Source organism: Patella vulgata, chromosome 5 (assembly GCF_932274485.2).
Source record: "Patella vulgata chromosome 5, xgPatVulg1.2, whole genome shotgun sequence".
In the NCBI taxonomy this organism is placed as follows: Eukaryota; Metazoa; Mollusca; class Gastropoda; family Patellidae; genus Patella; species Patella vulgata.
In genome coordinates, this window is record NC_065883.2 from 54,470,993 (window position 1) to 54,484,712 (window position 13,720).

A 13,720-nucleotide genomic window follows, 5' to 3' on the forward strand; every position below is an offset into this window, starting at 1 on the left:
GTGCTATGAGGGAAATTTTGCCCGGGCAGTGGCACTCCGGCCTACTCTTATATCGAATTCCAACTGCCAAGGGATCTTTTACGTACACGCCAATGTGTACATGGGACCTCGGTTTTTCGTCCCATCCGAACGACTAGACAGCTGTCCTTGTCAGGCCCTCCATCCTGCATCACTGACACGGGGAAACCACGCTGGTAAATCTGGATGATTTGGGCCAAATGGGTCACAAATTACAAGAACAGGGTTCTATTAATTGGGTGGAACAATGGCCTTCAGTGGTTTATTCCTAAACGGTAAAAGAAAATAAGAGGACAACTTAATGTGAATATATTTTAATTATTATACGTGAAATTATTTATAACAAATATTTCTAACGCTGTCTTAAGAGTCTTTAGACACGAAAGTAACAATGGCGATGACAATGCATGATAAATAGTGGGATAAAGATCTAGTCTTTCTCAGCTATAGCTAATAGATGACCATCTACCTCTTCTTCTGTTAGCACTCTGAAAAAAATAAACTTGTCATTCAGTAACCATACTTTTAATAAAGATCAAATTCAAGGTAATATAGTTTTAAGAATGGTCTCTATTCACACTGGTTAGCATACTTTAAAAGGTAGGGACAGGGTTTTTTATCTTTCATGCACCTAAGTTTCAGGAATTGAACCACCTGAATAAGCATAGAATTATTGTATTGCCAGGTCAAATTTTTGAAGAGGAAATGATCTTGTTAGAAAGTACAGTGATCCTAGACAAGGCAAGTAAAAATTTGCTAGCCCAATGGAGTTGATAAAAGAGAAAGAGACATGGTATAAATCCTTGCTTCCCAACATTATATTTATACTGATTGAGAAACAGTTTTAGACAGGTTTATTGCTCCTGAATTTGATTATCTGGCTTATGAAAGAAATAGATATTAGGTATAATACTTAGCATCACCTAAATGTTATTTTTCAAAGAGATTTTACAATCACTTGTGGTTATACACTGCACCATCTACTTACTTAAATTTATGATTGTCCTTGGTTACTACTCCAACTTCTATTTCTGCTGCTTTAAAATCTGCTGACAATACAGTAGATAAACATGTAATGGCCGTCTAAAATAAAAAAAATATACATACAATAAATGTTCATCACTTCCAACACTGGTGTATTAACAAAATTTAAGAGTTTAAGGACGTTGAGTAGTCTAAGATACGCTAACTTTTCAGTGCCAATCTTATTAAGACTTTGCATACTTGCTCTATGTGTAAAATAACAGTCCAACTGTTTGTTGTGTAATAAAGGAGATACAAATGGAAAGAAAAAAACTTTATTTATAGCAAACGAGAAGGTTTCTTGACCTAGATCAGCTGAGTTCTTAAATAAATTATGCAGTCGTACACATCGGTCACATGATCCGTGGTAAACTATCATGGCCGCCTCCAACAACAGTTTCACACTGCACGACAAGGAATTCCCTCTAGGACGCGATTATCCAAGTTTGCCATCTATCATGACTGGAACATTACTGAATTTCTTTGATGGTCGAAGACTACCATTTTTGAATGTATAAATGATTTTTAGTGCGGCAGATGAAGTAAATATTTACTTTTTACATCTGAATTGTTTGAAGGTAAATAATGAATAAAGATTTTAAAATGCTCTTGAGTTGATATTTTTTAGTGTTTTTGGTGTTGAAATATCGCTTATAACCTCTACTTTTATCTACGATTAGGATTATCATTATCTCTTTTTAGCATGCAGTAACAGAATTTCCAAAAAAAACCATTGTTTTTTGGCATTTCCATGGATACCAGACAAACTGCAGCCTATAGCCAAATGTCCCTTGGGTTTCTTGGACTTACAATTAGCATTGTACATGTACATGCCAAATCTGATGAAAATCCATGCAAACATAACTGAGAAAATCAGACTTTTGTTGTCATCAGCACCCTTTATTATCATGCTTTTGGGCCAAGTTCGGAACATAGTTGGTAAATAAAATTTTTTTTTGTTTTCTGGGTGATTAATATGTAGATTTTATCACCCCAAATAACAAAAAATGTCATATTTTAAAAACAAAAACTTACAGTGCTAGCTTTAAAATGTGCATTTTAGAGTACTCAACCCCGTTAACATACAATTTTCGCAGAGCAATAAATAATATTTTTACATTTCAATGAAACTTGTGAACATCAACTATGGATTGCAGTAGTTATTACGACAATGGTTTCACAATAAGTGTGAACCAGTTTTTAATCCCACTATGACCAGACAACAACCTTCATGATTAATAGCACATGACACAATTATATGGAATACAAGTAACTTAGAAGTTTATTGCTGGTGCCGTTTCAACGAGGGATCTCTTGTCTTTATCACTCGTTGAAATGTTGCCAGAAATACACGTATAAGTAATTAACTTGTATTTCTTTTAATGTGTTATTCTTATTCAGTTATAAAATGCCTATGTTATCAGATAATTATAAGAACTGATAATTTGGGAATTACCTCTTTAGTCTGGATCTTAAAGTAGTTCTATTATGTAGCTGTTTCAATGGTATTTATAGTAATTCTGGATATGCAAAGAATTCTATGAAATACAATTACTGTTTGTCTCTAAGAGTACAGTTACAACTAGGATTTAAATGATAAAGACCAGAGAGCTAGTTAAAGTAATACACAGAAATATGGAAGACCAAATGGGACAATATTCATGATTCTTGTTTCTACATTCCAGTTTGAACATTTTCGCTGTTATTTGTTTATTATCATCCATTTTTGCCACATTCGAAACATGCGTAGGTCTAATTTGCAAACACTATCCTATATTTATAGTTAATATGAAAGATAGGTTGCCAGGCAACGAAACATACGCCCACAGCAGCTAAATCGTCCGGGCAGTCAACAAGAGTTGTCGCATATTGTTACTTTTTTTGGTAATGAAAAATTTATAATACACTAAAATCTGATTAAGAGCAACAACTCAGAAAACCATTAGAACTTGTTTGGTTTTTATAAAGTTCTGCCCCATGCTAACGTTTTGTATACAAAACTTTTAATATCATAAAAATTCATTGAAAATCAATATACTTGTTCGTCTCAAGATCTTAAACTCTGTGTATCAATCTGAAGTCAATCGGATGATAACTTTAGCCTTTAGAGCGTCACAAGATTTTGCAAAGTGATCAAGGGCCATAACTTTGGCAGTGATTATCGGAAATCGTTGAAAATCAATAGGATTCTTTCGTCTCACGACCTTAAACACTGTGTATAAATTTAAAATTAAAGTCAATCAGATATTAACTTTGGCCTCTAGAGCATCCACAAGATTTTCAAAGTGATCAAGGGCAATAACTCTGGCAGTAATTATTGGAAATTGCTAATAATCAATAAGCTACTTCGTCTCATGACCTTAAACACTGTGTATGAATTTAAAGTCAATCCGTTATTAACTTTGGCCTATAGTGTGTCCACAAGATTTTTTGAAGTGATCAAGGGCCATAACTCATGCAGTAATTATCAGTTATCGCTGAAAATCAATAGGCTTCTTCGTCTCATGACCTTAAACACTGTGTATAAATTTAAAGTCAATCAGATATTAACTTTGGCCTCTAGAGCGTCCACAAGATTTTTCAAAGAGATCAAGGGCCATAACTCTTGCAGTAATTATCAGGAATTGCTAAAAATCAATAGGATTCTTCGTCTCATGACCTTAAACACTGTGTATGAATTTAAAGCCAATCGGATATTAACATTGGCCTCTAGAGCGTCCACAAGATTTTTTTAAGTGATCAAGGGCCATAACTCTGGCAATAATTTTCGGAAATCGCTGAAAATCAATAGGCTCCTTCGTCTCATAACCTTAAACACTGTGTATAAATTTAAAGTCAATCAGATATTAACTTTGGCCTCTAGAGCGTCCACAAGATATTTTAAAGTGATCAAGAGTCATAACTCTGGCAGTAATTATCGGAAATCGCTGAAATCAAAAGGATTCTTCGTCTCATGACCTTAAACACTGTGTATAAATTTAAGATCAATCGGATATTAACTGTGGCCTCTAGAGCGTCCACAAGATTTTTTGAAGTGATCAAGGGCCATAAATCTCTGAAAATCAATAGGCTTCTTCGTCTCATGACCATAAACACTGTGTATAAATTTAAGATCAATCAGATATTAACTTTGGCCTCTAGAGCGTCCACAAGATTTTTTGAAGTGATCATGGGTCATAACTCTGGCAGTAATTATTGGAAATCGCTGAAAATCAATAGGATTCTTCGTCTCATGACCTTAAACACTGTGTATAAATTTAAAGTCAATCGGATATTAACTTTGGCCTCTAGAGCATCCACAAGATATTTTAAAGTGATCAAGGGCCATAACTCTGGCAGTAATTATCGGAAATCGCTGAAAATGAATAGGCTTCTTCGTCTCATGACCTTAAACACTGTGTATAAATTTAAGATCAATCGGATATTAACTTTAGCCTCTAGAGCGTCCACAAGCAATTGTGGACGCCAGACCGACGACAATATACGACCACATTTAAATGTGGGCGTATAAAAAGTAAACAAATAACAGTGAATAGATTCCATTTAAAACACAGCATTATCAGCCATTTTTGCCATATTCGAAACACGTGTAGGTCTAATTTGTAATTTTAAACATACGAAAAAGTAAACAAATAACAGCGAATATGTAGGAAAGGCCTTTGTCCTAATTTTTCTAGCTGTTTAAATTATAGAAGTTATTTGTATTGTTATTATATCTCGAGCTTAATTTATGCTTCATGCAACTAATTACTGTAAACACAACAGAGGCCCACTCCCACTCGTTAGAAAAGTCTACTTTTGATTTCTAATCTATAGTCTGTATCAAAGTTGTACACATACGCTAACGCCCTCTGGTGTAATAATGTTGATAATTCACTATATTTTTCTGGCCATTTTCATTTCAAGATTTTAACTTCAAGACTTTTTGAAACGTAGAAAATATTTTCATAAGAGTTCAAATTCCAGATTTTTTTTAAGATACTTTCAGAAACCAATGAATTGATTTCTTTGTCGTGTAAAATTAAGAAATTATTTTGTAATTTTAATATTTAATGATATATAAAATTACCGATAAAACGCCGAAAATGAAACATAAAGTCAATTTTTTGTTTAAAATGTTGATTTTGTGCATGAAATGTTGACATGAAATGTTGACATAAGAATGTAGAAACAAGAATCATTAGTTTAGAATGTTGTGTGCATGTCTAAAATATTCAAACTGGAAAGTAGAAACAAGAATCATGAATATTGTCCCATTTGGTCTTCCATACAGAAATACTAGTCAAAACATTGTAACGGTATTCCACAGATTTGTCCTTAGAAATATTCATTACAATTAGATATTATGTAGCTCATATCATTCCTGACCAAATACAAGCAATAAATATAGTAATTAATAATACAAACCTCCACTGTATCATTATACGACAGTTCTTGTTTCTTTTTTATTTTTTTCTCAAGAAAACTGTTAGCTTCTAATTGTTTAACACCAGCTGATGTAGCTTTAAAGCCATAATAATAACCAGCAGGATCTGTTCTAAATACTAATGGTCCTAATTCATCATCATAACCAATTAATATCATACCTTAAAACAGAAAATACAATCATTAATTCAAGTTTAGTTTTATAGTTAATGAACTGCATACAAAAGAAAGATAGGTTGCCAGGCAATGAAACATACAACAACAGCCGCTAAGTCGTCCGGAGTCAACAAGGGTTGTCGCATATTTTTTCTTTTGTCAGAAATAAAGATAGGTTGCCAGGCAACGAGACATACGCCTACAGCAGCTAAATCGTCCAGGCAGTCAACAAGAGTTGTCGAATATATTTTTACTTTTTTCAGAAATGAAACATTTATAAGTCAATCGGATTTCAATGTGGGCGTATAAAAACACAACACATTAAAATATGATTACGAGTTAGTAACAACCCATTTGGCTTCTAGTTCTGCCCTATTCTAACATTTAGCATACAAAACATTTAATATCAATTGCCATATCGGAAATTGTTGAAAATTGACAGGCTTTTTTCGTCTCACAACCGTAAAACACTGTATAAATATAGATAATGTGGGGGTATAAAAACAACAAGTGTTAATTACATAATGTGAAATTCTACATGAGAAGTGGTATTAAGTGTTCTTTGGGTTAACAATATTGGTGAACTTATTTGGCGAAGAATGGTCTATTTTGATTGAATCAAATCAAATATCTATAATACTATAATCATACTCACAACAACCCAGAGGTCGCATCTCTGCACTTTGTGTATAAACTTGATTAATATCAGCCATTCGTTTGACTAACATGTCTACTGGAATCTCATAACCATAAGAATATTTCCATTTCGCTGCTTCATATCTAGCTCGCTGGACTTGTGATTTACTATCAGCTACAAATTTCAAAACACATACATGTAATTATTTTAGCAATGACATATTAACCCGTTAAGTGCGTAGGTCATTATCCAATGTCCTGGACAACTGCCACTCACTGTGTGTAGGGCATTATATAACGCCTTGGAGGTATTTTCCCCATCCTATTCTTAGAACATGGTTCGTCACTTGGGGGAATCCCTCGCAGCATGTGTAGGACGTTATATTACGTCCTGGACAACTGCCACTCACTGCGTGTAGGGCGTAATATAACGCCTTGGAGGTATTTTCCCCAACCTATTCTTAGAACATAGTACATAGTGCCTCGTCACTTCGTCAAATTAATTACACAATAGGGGGTAGTTAACGTTTTAAAAGCGTCACGCTTAACAGGTTAAAACAATTTGAATAATCTGTGATATATGTAGGATAGGACAGAAAGTGACCTGTGCGCATAGTTTATCCTATTCTTAAAAAAAAAAAAAACTTTGCTAAGAGCCAAGACTGTTTAGGTTATTTTTCTTAGAACTTTTGTCATGCAGGACATGACAAAGACTATTACAATAACTACTTATTCACAGAATACACATGTGACCCATCCATACACTATTTTATGCGCTATTTCATGGGTCTTCTAGTTCTACTAATATACAAGTTTTTCCCTCTTGTGATCTTTTTCAAAAGGTTTTTGTTTCTGTGTGTTCTCTAATAAAACATGGTACAAGGTCTTTTCCAAGACCTATTCTTAAAAAATAATATTCTGTAAATTGATTCAGTTTTAGCATTATTGGTCACTTAAGTTTAACTAAAAAATAAACAAACTTTTGTTTCTAACAACATTTGCATTCAACTGACCGGACAATAGCCAATGAAAAGATGCTTGTCCTTTTTGGCACATTTGATAAAATTAGACATCAAAGAGAACAACAAAGCCATAAATATTAGTTTATGAAAAGGAGACAAACAATATAGTTGAATAAAAGAAAGATCTAAAATTAATTAGAATGGGAAGACTTACCCATCATGCCAGTCATAACACATCCAATATTTTCCGTCAGTTGAAATAAATGTGTAACAGTGTTAGCATCTAGTAACTTGTCCTACAACAATACACATCAATTATTGTCATATGTATTAGAAGTAGGCTACATAAACAGGACAGAGTACCATTTCTCATATGTTTGAGAAGTTAAGAAAGCTACTGTCAAACTGTCAACATTATTGCGTGCCAATCATGAGGTATGATATGCTTATTCTCTTCATATGTGTGGGACAGGGAAGTCAATTGTGTGCTCATGGATTAGCTCAATAGATTATTATTAAATTGTTTCAATGGCATTTAGTAATTGAACTGCAATATACAGATCACAATTTGGAATACAATTACTGCTTATGACTGAGTTACGTTTCGACTAGGTTTCTCTAGTCATTATCAAGCAATGATAAAATATGAAAATATAACAAGACAATATACACATGTACACAACAATACTTAGTTAATGCTGACCAAACAGAGATACCCATTCTAATTATATGTAGAATCTAATTTAATTAAGGATTATAAGGTTAAATGCTAATAACAACATTCAATTTGACCACTTTACCCGAAAATTAACACAAATTGATTAATTGATTAATGGATAACATGTTGTGGAGTATATACAATGATTTGATTAGGTTTTAATAATGACAGACACTGAAAGGAGATGAAATTTGATAAAGTGTTATCAACGACCACTTTACCTGAAATTACACAAATTGATATAGCTTGTTGTGGAGTATTTACAATGATTTGATCAGGTTTTAATAATCACACCGTAAAAAGACAATTGTTGATATATTCATGTGATGTAAGTGATTCCACTAATTCAAACAGTCGCCTTCAGGGGACCATTGGTGATTTGTGCAGTCATTGTTCTAAGGGTTTTTTGTATGAATATCTCAACAATTTTCCTTATAATTTATTAATACCAATAATGACTAGAGAAGCCTTGTCGAAAAGTCGCTCACTCATAAGCAGTAATTATATTCCATAGAATTCTGACCTGTATATTCTATAGATGTACATAAAAAAAAGAAACAACTTCTTGTGTTCAAGCACAGGATTTTACGACGTTATTTAGAAGATTTCTGATTTCGAACAATGCCAGATGATACAGGACCAAATGTATCTTGTTTTTCCTGCCACAGAATGAGATAAAGTTGCGACAACTGTGAAGCCAGAAATTTCATATGATGATGTCATGAAAATATGACGTCAAGTGTACAAAGACGCCATCTTGGATTCCAAGTAATTGTACCTACTCACTATCTATTTATATGCCCTATTATATTGTTGTGTCGAAGTTGGCTGCTCCGAGTGGGATGTGGATAGATATGTCATAGATTTCCGCAAAAAAAAGCGCACATACATGTATATAGCCGCATTCATAAGAAAAGAAAATAAAATATACACCAGATAAAAGCCCTATTAAATATATTTAACTCGCACACGCTTTTAAAAATCAGATTTATGATTTATGCCATTTATGATTTCATAGAACTAATTTAATATTTTCATTATCACTGGAAGTAATGTCATTTGGCAAAATATTTTTTTGAGGTGAGTTATATTTATTATTTCGTTTAACATTATATTTGAATACAATGGACATATAGATTGGATCAATATGAAATAACCAATTTTGTAAGGAACACTTTGTAAGACTTTTTTCGCTTGACCACATCATTTTACTCCTGTACTCATTTACTCAGGGAAATTAGAACCACAATACTCTTCTGACGGAAATGTATCTCAAATCGTTAGGTCTGCACACGATGGAAAGGGACTATCAAAAAGTCACTTTAAAACACAGTTTTAAAATCGCTGTAGTAAGAAGAGAGGGCGGGACATCATAAAACAAATTCTAAATTGGATCTTAAATTACAAAACAAATTATTCTGTAGTTAATAATTGTTTTATTTAATTAGGGTATTAAGGAATCAGTCAGGCGTTAATGAATACACACGCCGGCTGTATATAGGTAATTAAGGAATAAACATTCCGAATATGCATTCAGTCACTGTGATGTCATTGGAGTCTGAGGGGATTAAGAGTATTTTTGATAATTGGAAAAGACGTTTTTACCGAAGGTCGCTTTGAGTGAAGATAGCTGAATTAATTTTAATCAGATTGGTGAGAACTTGTTGTAAAGTGGATATAGCAACTTTTGGCTATATATACCAAAAAGTTTTCTCACCCATCTTATGTCCCCTTTAATATGAACCATTACTGTAGTGTTCAGCCTAACAGTACAACTACAAGATAGTAATCATCCACAACGTATAACTATAACAGAACTAGCAATAACCAGTATCTCTACAACTTACAGGTATTTTCTTCTGTGTAACTACAACAGCTGAATCTTTACCACGAACTGCTACTGACGTCAGTCCACCTTGATTTACTGCTTTGAAGGCATATTCTGTAAAAAGAAAGTACACATAAAAAAACAACCTTTTTACTTTTTTTTTATATATGTAGAACATATAAATTGAATTTGGATAGAATGTGTGTTCTTGAAAATTTAATGTAAACTTTTTAGTTATATATCATGTTCTTGAACTTTGACGCCAGGAAAAATCATCACAACAAAATTGACAAAATGGAAGACGTGTCTAAAGACTACTATACCGGTACTAGTAGTACGTCTATAATCTATGGTTTGCACATGAATAATACAGAATTGTCTCAACATTTTTAGCAATGTTCAGATAGTTACTAATAATTATCTCGGTCTCGAGACAGCACGTACAGAGGGCTGAGAGACGATAAAGGAACCATGTACGAAATCATCTGATATCAATGCTAACTATGAGATCGTAGCTAAAAACGTTAAGATATACTGATGTGTTTGTTTTTTTTAGCTATGTTTGGGTGAGTTCCGTTTCACCTGGCAAACTCATTTTTTTTTATTAATACATTTGACATCTTTAAAATAAAATAATTGTATACTATTATGACTAATTAAACTCACAGAGGCCAATGTAGTGACACAACTAACACCTAAATCCAAATATTTGTGTTTAAATTAATGATTAATGAAGCGTTGTTTTATCCGACTTGAAAACGCCATCAAAATCCATTGTACATGCCTCTTTTCATTCGGAAAACCTAGACTTCTGGTACCATACATGTACATCTAACCCCTGCTGTATGAGGGTAGGTGACATGAAGATAGGTAGCTACACCCATACAATTGTGATGCGACTACCGTTTTCCCTTTTGACATCCTTTTCGGTCATGCGCAGACCCTGGCATTATTCGTAGACTGAAACCCATAGGCCATTGTGTGTTTTTTTGTGAAAATACCGTCGTATAGTAAGCTTGTTTTACATAAAATGGAATCGATCGCCATTTCTACATACGTGTAAGGTTTACCGACCGATGCCAGAAACGATATTTACAAAAACTTTGATGTAGAAAAAGATACGGCAAGTTTACCAGACCCGTAATGGCCATATGAAATTGAGGAAAACAAGTGGATGATTGATCTACGCTCATGGCCCATGGCCCGAACTAGAACTTGGTCACGTTTATTACGCATTTTATGACCAAACAGATGTTATCTATTAATCACAGGACTATTAACACAAAAGATTTAAATGGTCTATCCTATTTACATTCAACTGCCGACTGGACAGTACGTGCGAGCCTGTGCGAGGTTGATGATATATCGTCTGCTTTTGCGCTGCATGCTATACATACTCTGCACAAAACATGGTACTATGCTGGTCCTTGTGCCTATCGACTTAAAAATAATGTCAGCTAATAATACTATAAATAGTATGCAATATGCAAATAAGATTGTTTATGCGTGCTGTTAGCCAATAGCTACTGTAAATTTCCCCGCGTTTAGGCGGCTCTAACCAATGATAAAATAGTTGTTTGATGCACAGAGTAAGACTTCGGCCATTTTTATAAAATTTCCCCTTGATGGAATATGAGTAACAGAAAGAATAAAACCATGATCAAATTGAATCTGTGAATATTTTCTAAAATCTTTTTTTCTTATGTAACCACAGAAATCATCTTGGCTCAGCTTTTGACAGTCAGTTTATCTCCACTGTCGCAACCAAGATGTAGAACGATACATTTGTGTCCATTTTATCAATTTCTAATATATATAACTGGACTCAGAGCATTCTATACAGAATTATTTTTTACAGTGTGATTATTATTTGTTCTTTTTTTTAGATGTGCTACGGTCGTGCTTAAATTTTAATATTGTCTTGAATAATTCTTTCATGGAACCGCAGCGTCACCACTCTAACCCACTCCATTATTTACTATTATGCTCTATTTCGTGGCATTTTACAAGCAAACAGATGTTATCTATTAATTGTTTGCAGTAAAATTAACACACAACATATAAATCGGCAATGCATCTTTGTTTATGTTTTTGTGTACAGCGATCAACTGGACCGTGTGCGAGCTTGGCATATATCGTCTTCTACAATGCAGTATATCGTCAATAAAACGAAAAAAAAAAAAGAATTTATACAGGATTTAAAATCGGTAATTTATTACAAATGCTACACGCATCTTACAACAAGAGTGGCATTCAAGAATACGTTTTCTATTAAAAGAAAAAGATTAAAAACCCTGTTTTCCTTAGCATTTACCTACCATGTTAAGATACTTGAAAAAAAAGGCCAGGCTAAAAATAGACACCGGAAGTACGTCACACGTAATAAAAGCACCTATTATTAAAACTTAGAAAGAAATTCCAAAATGGCGTCATTCAAAGAGTGTGTGGAGCTTTTATTGCAGACTTGTTGGGAACTGGAGTTAACCGAGATGTGCTGAATGTCATCTATCAATAACAAGCAGCATTTCAAAATGACTTCCTAGTGACGGCTTACAACGCTTCGATTTAAAATACAATGATTTGTACCCATTTCAGGTAGGATTATAGGCTTAATTGTCATTGGATGTGGCAGAAATGTTATAAATAACAATAATCAATCGTTGTTTTGATGAAAAATGTTGTTAATAACAAGCAGCATTTCAAAATGACTTCCTAGTGACAGCTTACAACGCCTCGATTTAAAATGCAATGATTTGTACCCATTTCAGGTAGGATTATAGGCTTAATTGTCCTTGGATGTGGCAGAAATGTTATAAATAACAATAATCAATCATTGTTTTGATGAAAAATGTTGTTAATTGCTATTAATGAATCCCGTTGTTATTCAGCCAATGCCTGGCATGGCACCAAAATGAGTGACGTCATAAGCGGTATTGTCCCTTCAGAATCACTAGTACCAATTTTAAAACTCAAATCCGCACGTTATTGTCAGCAAAGATTTATTAAAATCGTAATAATTTGAATGATAATATGACAAATATTTATAATCTGGATGATACCACCAAAAAAGTAGGCTATATTTAGTCGAAATTTAGCAAAGATAAATCCCGTTTTCTACGGCTGTAATTGTCGGATCTCAGGGTATCACTCACCATAATAATCACAAAAAAGTTATCTATCGTTTGATTGGTTTTATATCAAAATCCACCGGAAACTAAAGTGCGGATTCACTAATGAAGTGAGTCGTAGCAATGGAAAATCTTCGGCAGAGTGAAGCTCTAAAGCATCGCGCTTCTTCGCGCGGTGCTTGAGCAAAGCTCTTTTCCGGTAACACAGGAGCGTAACTGAAATTGTCACTCACAGACTGTTGATTAAAAAAAAATTCAGACCGGAACTGGATACACTGGGCAAAACAGGCAATGCGCATGTCAACTTACCAAATCTCGCCCAAGCGAGATTACGCGCCTCATCATATAGAACTATTAGATCTACTATTTCTATGACGGGATTGACGCGTCTAATCAATGACGTCAATGAAAATAATTCTCACACTTTTTTGTTCTTTTTTAAAAACAAAATTAATGTATACAATTTAGATTTAAATAAAAATCAATTTGGAAAAACTAAATTATTTAACATTGTTTGTATCACATGAGAAAATTAATTATGAAGGTTTTATATAGGCTATTTCATTGACAACTTCGCTCTACTCAGGCAATGCCTGTTACATATTATTATTTCTGTTTGGTCTGTGTTTGTTGCAACTCAGATACCTACCAACTTGATACAGTCGTCCCTCTGGTGAGAATATTGTGATATAACGGTCAAAACCAGCACTGCTTCCTCGTGACATATTTTTCCAACAGTATTTAGTTCTCTAAAAGAATTTCTTTTCGATGTGACAAAGCCAAATTCACATGTAAGCAATAGAGTTGGTGCAAAATTCGTGCCTAG

General features: G+C 33.7%; 1 protein-coding gene across 1 annotated transcript; it reads right to left on the bottom strand.

The window, feature by feature from the left end:
• Positions 1 to 316: 316 nt before the first annotated feature.
• Positions 317 to 13,716, bottom strand: LOC126821132 (proteasome subunit alpha type-6). The gene is made up of 7 exons (XM_050549470.1): positions 13,544 to 13,716; positions 9,786 to 9,880; positions 7,435 to 7,516; positions 6,278 to 6,433; positions 5,449 to 5,627; positions 1,007 to 1,101; positions 317 to 506 (listed from the first exon to the last, which is right to left on the bottom strand). Exons 1-7 carry the CDS (start codon positions 13,617 to 13,619, stop codon positions 449 to 451), a joined length of 741 nt encoding a protein of 246 aa, XP_050405427.1. The 5' UTR covers positions 13,620 to 13,716; the 3' UTR covers positions 317 to 448.
• Positions 13,717 to 13,720: the final 4 nt, after the last annotated feature.